The 20,318-nt window shown below is 35.1% G+C and overlaps 1 protein-coding gene across 2 annotated transcripts in view; it reads right to left on the reverse strand.

Moving 5' to 3' along the window:
* Window positions 1-20,318, reverse strand: part of rnf43 (ring finger protein 43) — a 43,412-nt gene that overhangs the window by 10,444 nt on the left and 12,650 nt on the right. The window contains exons 2-6 of one of the 2 annotated variants that reach the window (XM_089130650.1): window positions 5,217-5,291; window positions 3,935-4,069; window positions 3,155-3,256; window positions 1,659-1,829; window positions 791-893 (exon numbers count right to left, since the gene is read on the reverse strand). In XM_089130650.1, the coding sequence (XP_088986776.1) occupies window positions 791-893; window positions 1,659-1,829; window positions 3,155-3,256; window positions 3,935-4,069; window positions 5,217-5,291 (586 nt within the window). Of the gene's footprint in view, window positions 1-775; window positions 894-1,658; window positions 1,830-3,154; window positions 3,257-3,934; window positions 4,070-5,216; window positions 5,292-20,318 lie in introns of both variants that reach the window. The other variant, XM_089130649.1, reaches the window with a different exon arrangement.

Here is a 20,318-nt window from a genome sequence, read left to right on the forward strand (position 1 = left end):
TCACAATTCGATTCGATTTCGATTCACAAGCTTGCAATTCGATTCGATTTCGATTCGATTCAATATTGATTATTTTGGATATCAGTTACAATAAATGGCCATTTTTCTCAAGGGAATCAAATCTCTTAACTAATGCTGTAAACTATGGGAGTCTAGCTGGGCTTCATTAGCCTAATATGAAGGTAATAATGAACTATACAAACACTTAAATTACACTTTTATTTATTTTTATAATAAGAAGATTATATGAAATATAAACATTTAAATGGTGGCTGTCATGAAAACTTGCCAGATTTATTCAAATATGCATTAAATATTGAAGAGCATTAAGATTATAATGCATATGTAATATGGTGTATATATTTAGCAAAATGCTCCTCTCGAGTTATTTCTTCTAGCTGACTAACGAGTTGATGTGGGTTTTCTGAGGTAAATATGACGATGTGGCTGTGAGGGATAGACATGCATCTCTTCAATGGGCTGTACTGTTATTTAATGTGTTTTCGGATTGTTCTGCTCATGAAACACTGGAAAAATATCTTTCCAAGACATTTTAGTTGACAAAAAACCCCCGACAATATAAGCTGTGGAAAATTATTCAGCTTTTTTACCATTGGAAACACGGTAAGTCTATCCCTCACAGCCTCACTTTCATACCTGTCACGGCGCTGCTCTGAATAAGGTCTATAGTGTAAGATAAAGAAAGAAGAGGAATTTCAACACAGTGCTGCCTTGCAAGCTCTATACTAATATTATTGGAGAAATACATATGTACCCTGAGGCTGTTTACCCATGATGTTGTGCATGCACAGCGGGCAGGTTCGGTGTTGTAGGAGCCAGGGGTCGACACACTCTTTATGAAACTCATGAGCACAGGAGATGATTCTCAAGTCCTACCAGAGAGATAGAGAAAACCAAATATTAAACATGCCATTGGCGAGCCTCAAATCATTTCATTAATGGCATCCTAAAGCGGTCCTTTTCCTTCCAATGCTTGATGGTTTCTGTTGTTCCTCTAATGCCGGAAGGAGCTGGATGCAAAATATTTGAATAGCATCAATCAATCCACAAATCTGACTTGTGATTCAGTCCCGAATCCTAAATCACATCGCATTCATTATTTTGATGGATCCCGACTGAGCCTAGTTTCTCCAAAGGTTTTTTTCTCAATGTCTGCGACCTGATGGAGTTTAGGTTCCTTGCCACTGTCCCTTAATATTCAGTAATAATTCATTTATTTAATAAATTAATTTTAATTCTCCTCTGACCTCTAGCATCAACAAGGCATTTTGGCCCACAGGACTGCCGCATACTGGATGTTTTTCCCTTTTCACTCCATTCTTTGTAAACCCTAGAAATGGTTGTGTGTGAAAATCCCAGTAACTGAGCAGATTGGGAAATACTCAGACACCAACAACCATGCCACGCTCAAAATCACTTAAATCACCTTTCCTTCCCATTCAGTTTGGAGTTCAGGACATTGTCTTGTCCAGGACCACACCCCTAAATGCATTGAAGCAACTTCCATGTGATTGGTTGATTAGATAATTGCATTAATGAGAAATTGAACAGGTGTTCCTAAAAATCCTTTAGGTGAATGTATATATATGTAAAGGTGACTTGATTCAAAGTCTTAGTTTGGTGCCTCTTTCTCTTACCTGGCCATCCATGAATTCCTCAAGACAGATGGCACAGATGGGGCTGGAACTGGAGCTGCTGTTGGACGCTGGAGCGGCGCCTGAACGCTGGGATCCGGAGCAACCCTGAGAGCTGTACGTGCGCGTCTCCAACCGGCTGATGGCACGCATGGTCTCCTGGTGCACAGAGTCCTGGGAGTCGAGGAAAAGGGCTTTTGAGATTTCTACAGCGCACCTATTATGCGTTTTCAGATATGTGTGTGATGTAGCAGTTTGTGAATGTAAAAGATCTGAGTTCTAGAGTGATTCTGAACTGCCTGAAACGAGTCGTTGGTAATTCCAGTCTTCCTTTCTGGGTGAACCTTTGTAACAAATTTGCATAATGCCAAAATATGGTCTTTATTGGCTTCTGGCTAACGTCTCCTTTACAGTAAAACCAATGTTTTATCACTGTCTCAAGTGCTGAGGAAGATCCGGAGAATTCTGATATGCTAATGAGCATTTGGTTTCTGACCAATCACAACAGACTGGGTAATCTGACCAATCAGAGATGAGCAGCTCTCGGAAAGGCGGAGTTTAGAGAGACTGAATCCTTAATCAAACTGTTTCAGACACTGGGAGAAAAGAGCTGATGCTGCAGTGGAGATTAGGAGAAAATTAAAGCGTTTTTTTTTTTTACTTTAGATGCATGCAAACCTCCTGTAGAAGACCTTAAAACTAAATTAGGAGCCTTTAAAAGAGCATAACCGGGGCATTTTAAATGCAGGAGGACCTCACTTATTAAATATTAAATATTTCCTTAGTATTTTTGTTTTCCAGTACAAATATATATATTTAATGGCCAATCAAATATTTAACATTTTTTAAATCTTGAGAAGCACAATGATTTTAAGAATGTATCACAATTAAATGAGTTTATGCTAAAAAAAGAGAAACACGTTTATATTTCCGACCCCTCTGACATATAATTTTGATACATTTTTCATGTCATTTTGCTTCATCCTGAATTAACCCCTTAACGCCTGAATTTATATAGCTGTATATAAAAAAATGTTTTATGTGTGTTTTTGCCTTTAAGTAGATGCTAAATAATGTTGAGATTATCAATTTCACTTTTGCACAACAAATAAACCGAAATGTTGGTATGTTGCAAATCTGCAACAGCGGGCATAATGGTCAATTTGGTATGTTGCAAATGTTCCTGACCGGAGTAATCCTCGTGCGTAAACATAAACAGGAAATACGTCCGTCACTTTGAAACAAGTGCTCGTCGAAGGTCTGTAGCGAATATGCACGAACCGGCATTGGGGGAATGCAGACGTTATCTTGGCTGGTTGACTGAGTCAAACGGTTTGTAGCATATTTGTGTCAGTGGGCGTTAAGGGGTTAAGAATGTTTCGATATATGCACTGGAAGCCAAAACAAAAACATAATTCTTTCGCAATGGACATTTTACAATCCACCATCAAACCTGAAAGCGAGCGAGAGCGTTGGGTGTGTGAAGTGTGTTTTCTTACCCAGGTTCTGTTGGACCTGCAGCGGAAGCGTAGAGCAAAGATCATGATGATGGCCAGCACAGCCAGAGCCACGGTCAACAGGATCCCGACGTCATAGTGAGGCTGCGAACACAACACACGGAGACTGAAGCTTGAGTTCGTCCTCAAACCAGCAACTAATGTGTTAGTCTCGTTAGCCTAGCTCTAAACTTTAGACTTTTATCCCAGCTCTTAAAGGGATACTCCACTTTTTTTTTTTTTTGGAAATAGGCTCATTTTACCACTCTCCCAGAGTTAAACAGTTGGGTTTTACCATTTTCGAATGTATTCAGACATTTTTTATATATATATTTAGAAGAATATCAGTAACCAGACAGTTTCTGGTCTCATTGACTTCCATAGTATATTTTTTTTCCTACTATGGAAGTCAATGAGACCAGAAAACCATCTGGTTACTGATATTCTTCTAAATATCAGAAAATCAGCTGAATGGATTTGAAAACGGTAAAACTCGACTGTTTAACTCTGAGGGGAGTGGTAAAATGAGCCTTTTTCCAAAAAAAAAGGTGAAGTATCCCTTTAAACTCTAAAATCTGATTAAACTCTGAAATCGGATTTTGACGCAGCAAAATGGTTGTAGGATTTACTTTGAAGCGACGTTCACTCAAAAACTCACTGAAGAATCTGCAAGCATCTAATAATCCATTTTATAGCGTATACTGGTCAACAGCTGGTTTATTTTCATCAGGGACAGTAAAGCCTACTGAAAACACATTAATAAACGTGTGTGTGTTTCCTCACCCATTTAGGAGGGTCCATCATGATGTCGATATACACCATGGCTTCTTCGTTCTTATTGACGAGTCCCATCAGCTCTTCTGCGTCTGATGACTTCACCAGCAGCACTGGACGAGGCAACGACCCGGAGTCACGCAGCTGTGTGTGAGAAACACACACTTCACTGACAAATAACTGGAGTGTATCCTGGAGATTAGGACATACTGTATGTTTTTACCAATCTGAGAAAATACCTATTTTACCTATACACTGTAAAAAACATATTTTCAGGATTTCTTATCACAACATATTTTCTTTTGTCAAATCAACTTATTTAGTTGAGATAACTTATTATTTTGAGTTTCTAATCTCCTTCATTGTATTAACTCACTTTTTCCAGTTCAATCAACTTAAAATTTTAAGGCAACCCAGGTTACTTACTTTTTTAAGTTAAACCAACAATATTTTTTTACAGTGTAGAAATCACAACATTTTTTCTTTTGTCAAATCAACTTAAGTAATTTATTTAGTTCAGATAACATATAATTTTGAGTTTCTGATGGTTAAATTAATCTCCTTCATTGTATTAACTCACTTTTTCCAGTTCAATCAACTTAAAATTTTAGGTTTTAGGTAACCAAGTTACTTACTTTTTTAAGTTAAACCAACAATATTTTCTTACAGTGTAGTAATCACAACATTTTTTCTTTTGTCAAATCAACTTAAATAATTTATTTAGTTCAGATAACATATTATTTTGAGTTTTTGATGGTTAAATTGATCTCCTTCATTGTATTAACTCACTTTTTCTAGTTCAATCAACTTAAAATTTTAAGGCAACCAGGTTACTGACTTTTTTAAGTTAAACCATCAATATTTTATATCAGTGTACCTATATCTATAGTTACAAGAGTGATTGTTAAAACTTTTAAGAAGTTGCTTTTATCAGCAACTATATAAAAAAAACTAAAAATATAATAAAAATTTTAAACGATGAAAAATAAACAGTTTAATGAGATCCCATTATGATTTTTTATTTATTTTTTTGCTGATTCCAATATGATCAGGCTTTCATTTGTTCATCTCTCGATCATCATTATATTGCATTATATGATTACAGAGATGAACTACAGAGATTTTTGATCATAAAAGCATTTTAAATCATGTTCCTGAGATATTATTGGGAGATATAGAGTGAAGACTGATATTTATATGCATTTTATGTATGTAAGAGGCACAAACACACACACTTACACACAGACACACACACTCTCTCTCTCTCTCACACACACACACACACACACACCTCCACAGCAGCAGATGGATCATCAGTGATGTCAAAGATGACGGCCTGAGCTCCTCTCTGAATGGCCAGGCGAGCCTGAGAGAGAGAGAGAGAGAGAGAGAGAGAGAGAGAGAGAGAGAGAGAGAGAGAGAGAGAGAGAGAGAGAGTTAGTGTTATAGCCAGCAGGAGGCAGTCTCACCACACGTTTGGAGACACTGAGTCCTGTCATTGTGCAATTCATCACTGCTACAGACCCAAACACTTCACTCTCAATCCCTTCTTACCTGACACACCTCTACTAGGGTTAACAGAGATCACCAATGTCATATCAAATGCTCCAACACACACACACACACACACACACACTTAATTGAAGATTTTCTCCAGCAACAGATGATTACATTATGGTTTCGTTAGTTACCTATATTAGTCAACATGAACAAAGTATTAGCGATAGTATTACAGCATTTATTAATCTAATAATTTACATTTTTTTCCAATTGCTAACACACTAAAATGACATGCACAGCACAATTCTTTAAACGGACACACAGAGAGCAAAACTTCTTCTCAATTTCCAAAAGTCGAAACACATTTTCTGCTTTACACACATTTTGCATAAATGCACTGAGCACAGTTCTCTGCACAAGACACAACAATCTGACATAAAGTCACATGTTTGCCATTTCTAAACACTACCATTCAAAATGACACTAATTGGCCAATTACATGTGCCGTCTGGCCAAACACCTCAATGGTTAATTGATAACACTTCAATCAGGATGTAAGCACTAGAAAAACTATAAAAAAATATTTTTTTTGCCACTTTTTTTTACTGTAATATATTTTGTTTTTATATTTTAGAATTTTTTTTCAGTCCCATGTAAATGTTTCTGCTGTTGCACTGACTTGTTTACTGTAGTGAAAAAATACAAGTTTCAACAGCATGTGTGTGTCTGCAAATATTTCTGTGCATGTGAACAATCTGATGCATATTTTAGTATTATGGCAAAGCATACTAAAGATAGGAGTGCTTTTCATTATAAAACAGTGTGTCGTTGTTTAGGCACAAATCTGTGTGTGCCAGTTCATGCAGAAGTTTGATTTTGATAATGCTATGTGTAGTTTCGGTTGCAGGATATATGAGCTATTTTGTGCTTTTGTGAATTGTGTTAAGCATTTTGATAAAACCAGACTAGTTTGCAAAATTGTGTGTTAGCAATTGTAAAAAAACTGTAATAATCTTAGCGTAATAAGCTAACATCTAACTGGGTGAATAACACACACATAATTACACAGCCTTTCCCACTTTAGAGAGTTTACACACTACAAAAACACTTCTTCTTCCTTCCACACGTCAAAGCAAGATAGATACGCTTCTACTGAGATTAGGAGGGAATCTCCTCAAACAATGAGCAATAACTCACAACGGTCTATTTCCTGCACCACTGCTCAGAGGTCAAAGGTCAAAGGTTACAGCAGGTCAAGTTTGTTGTGTTTCACACAATCCAAGCAGAGAGTCGGCCAAATGATTGAGATTATTAAAAATAATAAACTTTATTTTATATAGCGCCTTTAAAATAGCTCATCACGGCACTTTACACAAATAATAGAAAGAGAGAGACAAAAAATACAAAATAATTAAACAAATTATTTTTAAAAAACATTTTTTTAATTAGTTTATAAATAAAGTCAAGAACTAAGTTTACACTGTAAAAACAATGTTTTAAGTTGATATTTTACCTGGGAAGACATATAAATTAAAAATACAGTAAAACAATGTTAAAATCTGAAAAAATGCCAATGGGGTCAAGGTAAAAAAAAGTTGATTTTGATATTTTTTCTTAGAAAACAAGACTTATCTTAAATCATTTTACTAAAGTAACATATGCACTGGAAGACAAAAAGAAATACTGAGTAAGAAAATAATTTTTTCTCAGTGTAGTGATTTGTATGGAAGAGTATTGCATTCACTTCTGTTGAATCTACTATTGCATCTACTCTGTTTTTCTGAATTAACGAGTTAATTATCTCAGAATTACGAGATAATTTTTCATGGCAAAATATTTTTGCTCTGTTTTTCTGAATTAAAAAACTCGTTAATTCAGGAAAAACAGAGCAAAAACTTTTTTTCCATGAAAAATGATCTGAGATAATTAATTCAGAAAAACAGAGTAGACTTTGTTTCCTCAAGTGAACCTCAAACTCCAATTAAACTAAAGTTTTCTCAAATTATTTAATTTATCATAGTTATTTAGATGTACATTGAAGGAAACTCTTTTAACAAAAGACCTAGAAAACACATTATTTTGTATATATAAATACACACACATGCATATATTTAAGAAAATGTGTTATTCATATATAAAATATTTATATTTATATAATATAGATTATGTATTTATATATATATATATACAGAATTTAAGCGCAAATAATTCTTAAATATATACATGCATGGATAGCTATTTATATATACAAAATAATTGCACAAATATATTATGTAAACACAGACTTTTATTTTGGATGCGATTAATCGCAATTAATTTTTGCACAGCCCTAATATATACATATATATAGTATATATACACACACATTAAATCATATTATACATCATATTAGTTCAAAGCAGACCTCCTACTACAGGTAATGCTACACGTTTACAGTCTCAGTGTGTGTGTGTGTGACAAATGTCTGTGATGAAAGTAGTTAATGGTTATGAGTGTTTCCAGGTCTCTAATGATAATTGCATTTGTCAAACGGTCTCGAATCTGGAGTAATCGCTCCTTATGATCATAAAACCGTTGATTTCAGGATCATTCCCAGTCCTAAACATCCACAGGGAAAGTGTGTGTTTCTTCCAAATCTCCCTCAGCTCTCACTCGCGGCTTCACTTGTTCATCGATTCACAAATTCCAGCTTTAAAAGCGAGTTTGTCTTTCCTCAGAAGAGCCGGAACACTCGTTTCATGTGGTTATCATAGACCAACGATATCACCCCACCGTGTGTGTGTGTATACACACCTGATCCAAACACGACGCTCTACAGCATCTGCTCTCGCTTTGAACTGAGTTTTATAACTTAAACACACACTTTCATTAGTGGATAAACGAACTGCAGCAGAAGTAAACAGAGGACAACTTGTGTACACTAGATTCGGGACACCGCTCAAACTGACAAAACACACGACCGAGGATCATCCACTACGCACACACACACACACACACACACACTCATAATGCCATGGTGATGAGCATCAGCAATGACACGTCACCGCAGTCCTTCACTCATAACCAGAATCATTGTTTTAACCGTGATACACAGGCATGTACACACACTGTAAAAAAAATATTTTCAAGATTTGTTATCACAACATATTTTCTTTTGTCAAATCAACTTTATAATAATTTATTTAGTTGAGATAATTTATTATTTTGAGTTTCTGATGGTTAAATTAATCGCCTTCATTGTATTAACTCACTTTTTCCAGTTCAATCAACTTAAAATTTTAAGCCAAACCAGGTTACTTACTTTTTTAAGTTAAACCATCAATATTTTTATACAGTGTAGTAATCACAACATTTTTTCTTTTGTCAAATCAACTTAAATAATTTATTTAGTTCAGATAACATATCATTTTGAGTTTCTGATGATTAAATTAATCTCCTTCATTGAATTAACTCAATTTTTCCAGTTCAATGAACTTTAAGGCAACCAGGTTACTTACTTTTTTAAGTTAAGCCATCAATATTTTTTTTACAGTGTACAGGACTTATGATTGGATGTGAAAGATATTGATTTACATTAAGACTGATGTATAGCCTATATAGGCTATATTTAACATATACACACACACACTAAATAATGTATGTATATATTAGGGCTGTCAAACGATTAATCGAGATTAATCGCATCCAAAATAAAAGTTTGTGTTTACATAATATATGTGGGTGCACTATGTATAAATATTTTGTATATATATATATATATATAAATAAATAAATAAATAAATACACATGCATGTATATTTAAGAAAAAAATGATATATATATATATATAATATTTATATTTATATAAAATATAAATTATATATACAGTATATGCATGAAAATATTTCTAAAATATATACAAGCATGTGTGTGTATTTATATATATAAAATAATTATACACAGTGCACCCACTTATATTATGTAAACACAAACTTTTATTTTGGATGTGATTAATCGCGATTAATCGTTTGACAGCCCTATATATATATACGTATATATATATTTTCAGTACAACTGTAAATTGACAATAACATCTTTATTTCTTAATTTCTTGTGAACATTAAACATCATTGACGGGTTGCTGGAAACGGATGAATACGCAGTGAAACTCGTCACTTTGCCAGCAGCGAATAAACTTAATTAAATTGCAGTCTGCACCAAGCAATACGTCGGGATGACGTTTTTATTTCGATATATCGTGCAGCCAACAAAGGGAACCATCAACTGCAAACAGACTCGCCACACACACACTTTTAGTGCATCACAGCAAGAAAAGCAACTCAAACCGACGTGTGTTTGTGACTTACAGTCCGAGTCTGTTATAAATGTCAAGATTTGGCCACTGACGTCTGGAAACACAACAGTCGCTATAGGGTGAAACACAGTCTGTTTGGTCAGGACTGAACGTCTGAGTCACGGCTATAAATCCCCAGCACCGCCCTGTTATATGTCCTCGTTCAGCGTCCTGGCCTGAGGATGAAAAGAGCTGAGAACAAAGTGGATATTTTAGTCCACACATCACAGTGCATTAGATTTAACGCATTTCATAAAGTCAAACATTATTTAACGCCACGTGAGACCAACTAAATTAAATTACACTTCACATATCGTTTTTTCAAAGATGGTTTCTGCCATTTACTGTAGTTTTTATCACGCTGATGTAATCTCAAGTGTTTGTTTTTAGATTAAGTTTGTTTTTAGTGAGTTATTTGACGTCATGATTGACAGCTGTGATTGACAGGTTCTCTGACAACCGTTTTCTCGGGATCTTCGGAGGACTGAGGAGATTGGAGTTTTAAATTTAATATCTAAATTTCTATAATTAATTTTTAAAAAGTGCAGGAGCGTGTAGGGTTGGGTATCGTTTGAATTTGAACGATTCTGATTCCGATTCCGATTCCTTGTTTCGATTCCGGTTCCTAACGATTCTCGATTCCGATTCTTTTAAGAGGCAGGGTCAAAAAAGTTTAGCTAACCTTGCTAACCAACGGCCTTTCTGAAGGAAATAATCCTTTCTGAAGGAAATACTCCTTCTGTAAAAATACTCCTTTTGTCACAAATTTAGCATTTTGCCGAGATTTCGTTATTTTTAGAAAAGTGAAGCCACACTTTGGATCGGCGACGTAAAGTACTCATGTTCGACTCGCGTGGTTATGCCAACACTTCCGGTAGACGCTTCTTCGTTGGTGTTGTTCAGCGGTTTCTTCATCGATATATCGAATATCGAAACTAGGAATCGAAATTTCAACTTTTGAACAATTCCGGGAAAAACAAAAAGTTAGTCTCGGATCCAATCCATACTCGATTCTCGATACCCAACCCTAGGAGCGTGTTCTTGCGATTGATTCCGCGAGAGTGAGGGCGGGGTCTTGATTTCGCGGCGTCACTTCCGGCTCACGACTCGCTTCTGCGCAGACTCAAGTCCAAGATGTCAACCGCCATATCGGGACACTGGCGGCTTCACTTCTGACCAATGGAAGAGAGCGAAGGGGCGGCGTCCATCTTTGTTTACAGTCTATGGTTTGGAACAACATGAGGGAGAGTAATTGTGCGTTCTATTATTTATCCGTCTCGAAGATCTGAATCGGACGACAGACGTTGCCTAGCAACACGCCCCCTTTCCTCGGATCTCTCCTCTCGGACGTCGGACAACCGTGAGGACACCTGCGCCCTGTGTGACTTGTAATTATGAATTGTTTTCATTGTTTTCGAACCGCTTTGCTATTTTAAATAGGGCTGGGTATTGAGACAAATTTCACAATTCGATTCGATTTCGATTCACAAGCTTGCAATTCGATTTCGATTTGAATCAATTCAATATTGATTATTTTGGATATCAGTTACAATAAATGGCCATTTTTCTCAAGGGAATCAAATCTCTTAACTAATACTGTAAACTATGGGAGTCTAGTTGGGCTTCATTAGCCTAATATGAAGGTAATAATGAACTGTTTTGTAGCTATACTAACACTTAAATTACACTTTTATTTATTTTTATATATACATTTAAATGGTAACTGTCAAAAACTTGCCAGATTTATTCAAATATGCATTAATTATTGAAGAACATTAAGATTATAATGCATATGTAATATGGTGTATATATTTAGCAAAATGCTCCTCTCTAGAGTTATTTTTCTAGCTGACTAACGAGTTTATGTGGGTTTTCTGAGGTAAATATGACGATACATTGATTACAAGCTGTTTAACTGACGTCTTTCCACGGTTGAAACGCTGATTGAGTGAATCAATGTGACATGATACGGACTTCGATAAGTTGTCCTCTATCTTTAACACACTTTCAGACGCTCATTCATGTTTATTTGGCGCTGTGACTGGTATTATTAAGCCGGAATAGAGATCAGCGGCGCTGCTTCTCCAGAGCGATCTCACGCCACAGCGACAAAACACTATTTATGTTTTTGAATTTCTAAAGAAAATGGACGTAATTTGAAAATTGAGACTTTGTCTCATATCAATAGTAACAAAGGACAAAGATTAGTGCGATTTTTTGGATGCGCGCAGCCGCGATACAATGATCCATTCATTCAAATGAAACAGGATGACTAATCGATTCTTGAGATTTAAGAATCGATATCGGTTCGTAAAACTGAGAATCGATTAATATCCAGAAATCGATATTTATTACCCAGCCCTACTATTAATTGATGATTATAATCACTCGTATTACTGCGTCCCCTGTAGGTATGGGAATCGGTTGTGAGTGCGATTACTAACGTTGCTAACAGAATATTAACATGAAACAAAGTGAACATTTCAAGTTCAAATGATAAGGTGTAGTCATAATTTATTTTTATTTTTTTATGTAAGTGCCTGGTACTCGGCCAGTGCTACCATTACAACAGCTTTCCGGGTGGCGTCCATTTTTTTCTCCGACTCCGACACACGCAAAACATAATAGAGCGCTTGAAGTGTGGACGTGACGTCATATCCGAGGTCCGAGTCGGTTCGTTGGCTATAATAGAGCGCACCATATTTACTGACAGAGTTTACATTTTGGGGTGAACTATCCCTTTAACCTCTCCAAACCTGTTTCTGGTGGCCTCCTGAATCGTGATCTACACTTTTAACCCAAACCAAAACACATTCCCTCCCCGTTCCCCCTCCAGCGGCTTCCTCGTCCCGCGTCCGTGATCCCGCGCAGGCCCGGGCCTGATCCACAGAGGTATTTCACAAGCAATTAAACAGCGGCTGATCTTCAAACACACTCGCTGACGCATCAAAGGCAGAACAATCACCACAGTAAAACATATACGCCGGCGCTGCAGGGCCAAGCAGAAACACACACACACACACACACACTCACACATGCCCTGCGCGAACACACTCAACACACATTGAAATATTGTGGCTTTATTCACTACTAAATCACAGCTATGTGACATTTTATGTTCTAAATGAACAATTTAGACAATGAGCGAGTCAGGGTTATTATCGTTATCGTAAAAATAAACTATTAAAACATTTCTGATCATTGAAATAAAGCTTTAATAAAATACCATGTACAGGTGAAACTCGGAAAATGAGAACATCGTGCAAAAGTTCAGTAATTCAACTTAAAAGGTGAAACTAATATAATATATAGACTCAAAGTGAGATATTCAAGCCTTTATTTGTTATAATTTTGATGATTATGATTTCATATATTCACAATATTCTGAATTTGTGGTTTTCATATCTGTAAGCCATAATCAAACAAATAGGCTTGAAATATCTCACTTTGCATGTAATGAGTCTATATTAATTTCACCTTTTAAGTTGAATTACTGAAATAAATTAACTATTGCACTATATTCCAATTTTTCGCGTTTCACTTGTAAATATTAGTTGAACTACTTAAACTAAATGAAAATTAAATAATTTAAAGAATATATATATATATTTATATATACAAAATATAAAAAAGAAAAATAATTTAAACCTAAATTGCATTTTTTTTTTTAAATGACAAAAGCAAATAAAATAACTTAGGTAATATTATATTGATAAAACTGGTTACATAATATTGGTATCGAAAAAGGTACCGTTCAGGAACCGGTATCGAAGTCAAGGTATCGGTATCGATACATTTCTACTTATAATTTAACTAAAATTAACATGAAAATAAAAAAACAAAAAGCTAAATAGATGTGTAGCCGAATCGAAACCAATGTCCCGCCGCGATTAACTTGTAGTTTAAAGCTTCACCACTAGAGGGCCTGAATTCATATCTACTGTAGTCTGAATGGCACTGAGTGTGCGTGTGTGTGTGTGCCAGAGTTATATTTAGAGTGGCATTCCTCAGAGTTCACACACATGCTGACACCGACGACCATCTGACATGTGAAAAAATGAGCGCACCTTCAAGAATGACACGAGACACAAACATTTTGCATTCCCAGTTTCCAAAAGCAGCTTCAATCGCTCCGGCAGCACTACGGAAACACACACACACCCGCATACACACTCTAAAAACACACACACACACTTCTCATCCACTCCCTGTGGACTGTAGATGTGTGTGTGTGTGATCTTCAGTCCACAGTGAGAGCGTGAGGAGTGTGTGTGTGATAACCAGCTCGAGGTCATCCGTGAGGATCTCAGGCCCTGATTGGACGAGTGCCCGTTACGGAGGGTCATTTACACACACAGGTTTACACTGAATTTATGAGTTTCCAGCAACCAGTAAAAATAAAAAATGCAGCTCAATGTGAGACAATTACAGTCAATCTGGACACGGTATATTTGCGCTTAATTCAGAATGTCCAACTTCCTACTTGAAAAAATGCAACAGGTCATGAATAAGAGAACATCAAAGAGGAGCGTATGTGCTGTTTTACATTTCTATAGTGTGTAAAGTTGCTATTGCGGCTGAGTTCTCCTCTATATCAGTGTCAGTGTTTCTGAACTCCTGAAACGCCTCCATTGTAGTCTCGAGTTTCTTCCTCGTCACAATATTCCTCATTATAATAATTCATGCGCAGAATAAAGGGGCGGGGCCTGGTTGAGTTAGTCAGTAGTGTGTTAAACTGAAGGTTATGGGAAGGGGCGGGGCATTTCTCAAACACACTCGAAGCGCTCGACCAATCACAACACACGGCTCCAGCCGACCAATCAGAGCACAGTGTGCTCTTTAAAAAAATACATTCAGATTTTCACAGGTTGCATGACATCATGCAGAAACAGAGATTAATTTAGCAGAAATTCTAAAACTTCAATAACAATTAAGCACATAAAACATTCTTATTACAATATGGTTTTATATATGTATATATTAGGGCTGTGCAAAAATTAATTGCGATTAATCGCATCCAAAATAAAAGTTTGTGTTTACATAATATATTTGTGTGTGCTGTATATAATTATTTTGTATATATAAATACACTGTAAATGATTTCTGTTGTTTTCACAGGATTATACTGTTTTTCTCAACAGTTTCTTACTGTATAATCTATGTACAGTAAGTTACAGTAGATTTAGTTGTTTTCACAGTATTAAATTGTTTTTTCAACAGTTATGTACTGTGCACACAGTTGACAGTATGTTACTGTAGAATTTCAATGCATTCTGGGAAATTATCAGTTACTGTTAATCTAAATACAGTGCAAATTGACCGCGAAAAACACCACACACAGTTCCACGGAAAAATTGCTAGCCTACTAATGTTATTCTTACATTTAAAATAAAAATGTAGCACTGGTTGACCATTAACAGTCATAATTTATGACATAATTTATGTCAGTGGGGTGTGCATGAAAGCATATTTGACTTTGGAAGAGTTTCTCTGTCGTGTCAGTGGTGCTGCTGTCTTTTCTGCCGACCTGCAACTTCTTCATCTGGTAAGTAATAATTCTTATAATGTGTATACGGATTCTAGCTAATAACTTTAAAGTTTTTTAGAATAGCTGACCACGATTTCTACATTCAATTTAATCTATTCTAGACATTTTAATATAATATGTATATGATAGGCTACTCTTCAATGTAGCCATTTGGGGCATGTTACTGTAAATTCAAATACATTAGTACGAAATGACCGCGAAAAATAACCACAACCAGCTGCCATTTTATGAAGAACTCTTCAGTTCCCTTCTCTCTGTAAGAACGCGCAGTCCGTGCATCGCGTCGCTGTCGGCAACGTTTTCGCCATACATATCTGGTTAGTAATTCATATTTTTATGCAAACCATATGAGTTACGTACGTTAACAGATTAACGTTAGAAAGAACTGGCCGCGGAATGTTATAAGCCTAGCATAAGTCAGACGCGGATTTCTTTCATCTTGATAGCCTAACTTACTTGATTAAATATGTGATTTTATTAACATATATTTCATATGTAACCTCTTATAAGGTCAAAATGGTCTAATCATTTTGTTATTTACCACGTTAAGTCGGTGAAAGCGCCTGCACGTTCATTATTTTATAACTTATAGGGGTTAGGAATTGAAAATCGATATCCTGAAATCGGATATCCAAGGTTAGGATTCGGATTTATTGTTATAAAATTAAAGTGTCAATTCCTCTTATTGATTTTTTCACGCTTTTTTTTTCGTGTAAATCCTGACCTGGCGTTCTGCCATTTAACGTTAACGTTACCTCAGTGATAGCTGATGGACCACGGAAAGCGCCCAGGTGTATTTTTGTCCAAAATATTAAGTCATGTATCACACAAGCAAGATTTAACCTACGTTTTCACGTGATCGTAAATGAATTGATGTTGAGTTATGTTTCAGCTTGCGTTGCATTCAAAAGAAAAGAGTGGACGATAGAGATGAGTTATCTTTAGCCGTTCTTGGCATATTTATTTCAGCTGTTGACACTGACACATCAGTCTCTAATGAAGATTCTCTCAGTAATATGATCCTCTTAACTACGGTAAATCAACTTGGACAAACATAATAATAATACAAACGCATCCTCCATAGCCTATACTTTAGTGCCCTCTTGTGGCATAAACATATGCACAACACTGAACAGTATAGCATTGCATTATATTACACAGCATACAACTGAGGACATAATGAACATACTTTAACAATTGATTTTAAACAACAGTCCAACAAACAAGATTTTAGTATTAAGTGAATTACACTTTAGACATAATTTTGTCTGTTTTTGCTGTTTAGCCAAAACAACAACAACAAAAACGTACTGTATTTTAACTGTCTTGTCTGTTCTCCTTTTCCACAGGTGTGAGCTGTGCATGTTAAGAAGACCCCTATCCATCTTGACGACCGATGAATTGTAAATCTAATCTAATTTAATTAATCTATTTATCTAACTACTACTACTATACCTTGGTCCAGCACTGACCCACTAAGAACATTTTAAACGAATTATTATCCATCTGTGAATTTTGTCTATCTGCAAGTTGTTAAGAATTGTTGTGTGAAAATAAACGTTGTTGTACAGTTTAAGGTTTAATTGCATAAAAGCTTGGATAGAAAACTTCCTATTGCAAAAGTTAGAACATAAGTCTACATATAAATGATTATTAATACCATAATGCAAGTTTTTCATGGCACATGTGCATGATGAGGTTGTTTTGTGTTTAGTTTTTTTTTTTTTAAGGACACTGGATAACTTGTCATTTTGTAATACTCATCTGGATTGGTGGTTTACTTGTCAAAGCTTTTATAGTTTATAAGTTTATATGTGTCTCGCAGCCCTGCAAATCTGGTCCCTTAGATAGAAAGCAGCCAAAAACCCTTTAAAATCAGCAACTGACCAGTTAGACAGTCTATCTCAAACCAATAGACAATCTTAGACTAGTTTAAGCTGTTTTACCCCAGCAGGGAGTGGGTGGATGAGTTGTTATGAACTATCTTTCTAATAGATTGATCAGATAGCACCCCTTTAATCTTTTCTATTTTACCTGATATTTTTTTTGCATGTATTTATGCATAATTGTTCATGATTGTCATGCATGATTTTTATTGTATTATATTACATTTTTATTATTAATGTATTTAATTGTATTAATGTATTTAAATGTATATTATAAATGCGCTAATGTGTTTGAAAATACACAATAAACCTTGTGCAGTTAAAGCTTCAATTGTTCTTTTTTCTATTTCCCATTAACAGTTAAAATAATATTTCTACGGATTTTCTACAGGTTACACAGTAGCACTATAAAATAAATACAATAAAATTTCATACTACACAGTATTATTAAAAATTAACAGTGTAATTCTGTACTTTAATATGGTAAGAAATTACAGTAAAATAATGTTATTTAATTTACAGTATGCTTAACAGTACTGTTGTTAGTGTTACGGTAATTTTACTGTTAAATTAAATACAGCAAGTACTGGATAATTGTTGCCAGTAAGTTACTGTTAATTTGACAAGAAATTTTTTACAGTGTACCTATGCATGCATGTATATATTTAAGAATTATTTGCGCTTAAATTCTGTATATATATAAATACATAATCTATATTATATAAATATTTTATATATGAATAACACATTTTCTTAAATATATACATGCATGTGTGTGTATTTCTATATACAAAATACTTATATACAGCACACACAAATATATTATCTAAACACAGACTTTTATTTTGGATGCGATTAATCGCAATTAATTTTTGCACAGCCCTAATATATATATATATATATATATATAGATGCAGTATTTGTTGTACTGATCTTATGCTGAAAAAAAAAAGATTTAAGTAATGAGGATAATGCAATTTATTAATAGAAATTAGATGAATTTAAAAAAAAAAAGCATTAACATCCAAAAGCATTAGAGCAATGACAATTCGTCAGAAAAATGTCACAATGAAACACTAAAACAAAAATAGGCTTCGTTTTTGTGTATGCAAAATATTTATTTTGTGGTGAAATATGACCCGGACATGTTTTTCTGATGACAAAATAAAAAATATATAAAATCTAATGCTTCATTTTAATCTTATATAAATAAAAGGTATGCCCGGACATAATGCAAATGTATAAAAAAATAAAATAAATATAAAAAATAAATAAAAAAATAAAAAAAATATGTATAAAAATTATAAGAATTAAAAAAAAAACCCATCAGGATGCACCACAGTGATGAAAAAATGCGACAATTAAATATAATATATAAATAAAGTTGTAATAAATAATAATTGTAATTGTAATAAAAATCTTATGGGGAAAAAAACCTTTTTAAATAAAAATACTTCAGCTTCTCCAAATCAACATTTAACAAGGACACACACACACACACACACACCCTCCTCAGCTGCCCGGAGAGGAGATGTAGGCTCTTGTGTTCTCATCCATGTGAGAAGAGCCCGTTCCAATGGGAACACATCCCACAAAGTGTGCGACATAGTGTGAGTAACAACAACAGAAGACTTATCGCCCGCTGGGCCGACCTTGAGCTTCACACACAACAGATGCAGCGCTGGAATCCACAACAACTGCACACACTGTTGCCCAGCGACAAATGGGCCAAAACACACACACACACACACACACACATTCACAACCAGACATACACACTCCTCACAAAGACCGGGATGGGGAAACTTCAAACTTATCAAACGCTACTAACACACCCTGACAGCCTCAACATAAAAGACACACACACCCACTTCCTATACGGCCATATGAATGCATTCCTTTACCAATCAAAACGCTTTCTCTCTCTCTCTCTCTGATGGATTGATGATGAGGGAGGTTCTGCCTACAAAAGCCCTTTCTTTTCTCTTTATCACACACACTGATAACATCAGCCTGTAGAAAACGCTGGAAAGAGAGACGGACGCAACAGCAACACACATTGATATAGTTTATAGTGTAGGGGAGAGCGGGGCACATTTTGGTTTTGGCTCGATTCATTAAAAAATAATTAGGTTAGATTAATATTTTTTTTACTCAAGCAACATACACATCTCTGCTATAAATGAACACTTAAAGTGTTTTTCTAGGACCTACCATTTTCGCACAGTTGGACTGAAAGTGACAGAAGTGCAAATGTTACAACGTACCCCATATGCGGGGTTAATTGTAACAGACAGAGGGGTTAGTTGTAACGCACATAATTCAGGACTATTTTATTTGTATAGTTTGATATTGTTTGTGCATCTGTATAGACAGATATCCATACATCCATCCCTCATCCAATCATCCTTCGATTGTGGATCAATATCATGGATAGAGACATAGAAAAGGGCTGCACAGTTTTGCAATAAATAATAGGGGTGTAACGGTACACAAAAATCACGGTTCGGTACGTACCTCGGTTTTAAAGTCACGGTTCGGTACGTTTTCGATACAGCAAATAGAAAGAAATGCCAGAGAAATGTCCTATTTGTTTAAAGAAAAAAATATTTTTAAATAAGTGTGAGTTTTCCTAGATCTTGAAACTTTCAGGTTTATAAATGGGGCTCATCTTTGAAGGATGAACAAATAATGTTTTGGTCATCACACACTCAGAAAAAAAAGGTACAAAAGTTGTCACTGGGGCTGTACCTTTTCAAAAGCTAAACTTTTGTCCATTTCATGAGCTAATAAGTACATTTAGGTGTTAATATGTACATTTTGGGTGTTAATATGTACATTTTAAGTGTCAATATGTACATTTAAGTGTTAATATGTACATTTTAGGTGCTAATATGTCCATTTCAGGAGGTAATATGTCAATTTCATGAGCTAATATGTCCATTTTAGGTGGTAATATGTACATTTGAGGTACTAATATGTACATTTTAAGTGTTAATATGTACATTTTAGGTGCTAATATGTCAATTTCATGAGCTAATATGTCCTTTTCAGGTGGTAATATGTCCATTTTAGGTGCTAATATGTACCACTAAGGTACCAATATGCAGCCTTTGGGTACAAAAG

The sequence above is a fragment of the Pimephales promelas genome, chromosome 4, assembly GCF_988280905.1.
Source record: "Pimephales promelas chromosome 4, fPimPro1.hap1.1, whole genome shotgun sequence".
NCBI lineage: Eukaryota > Metazoa > Chordata > Actinopteri > Cypriniformes > Leuciscidae > Pimephales > Pimephales promelas.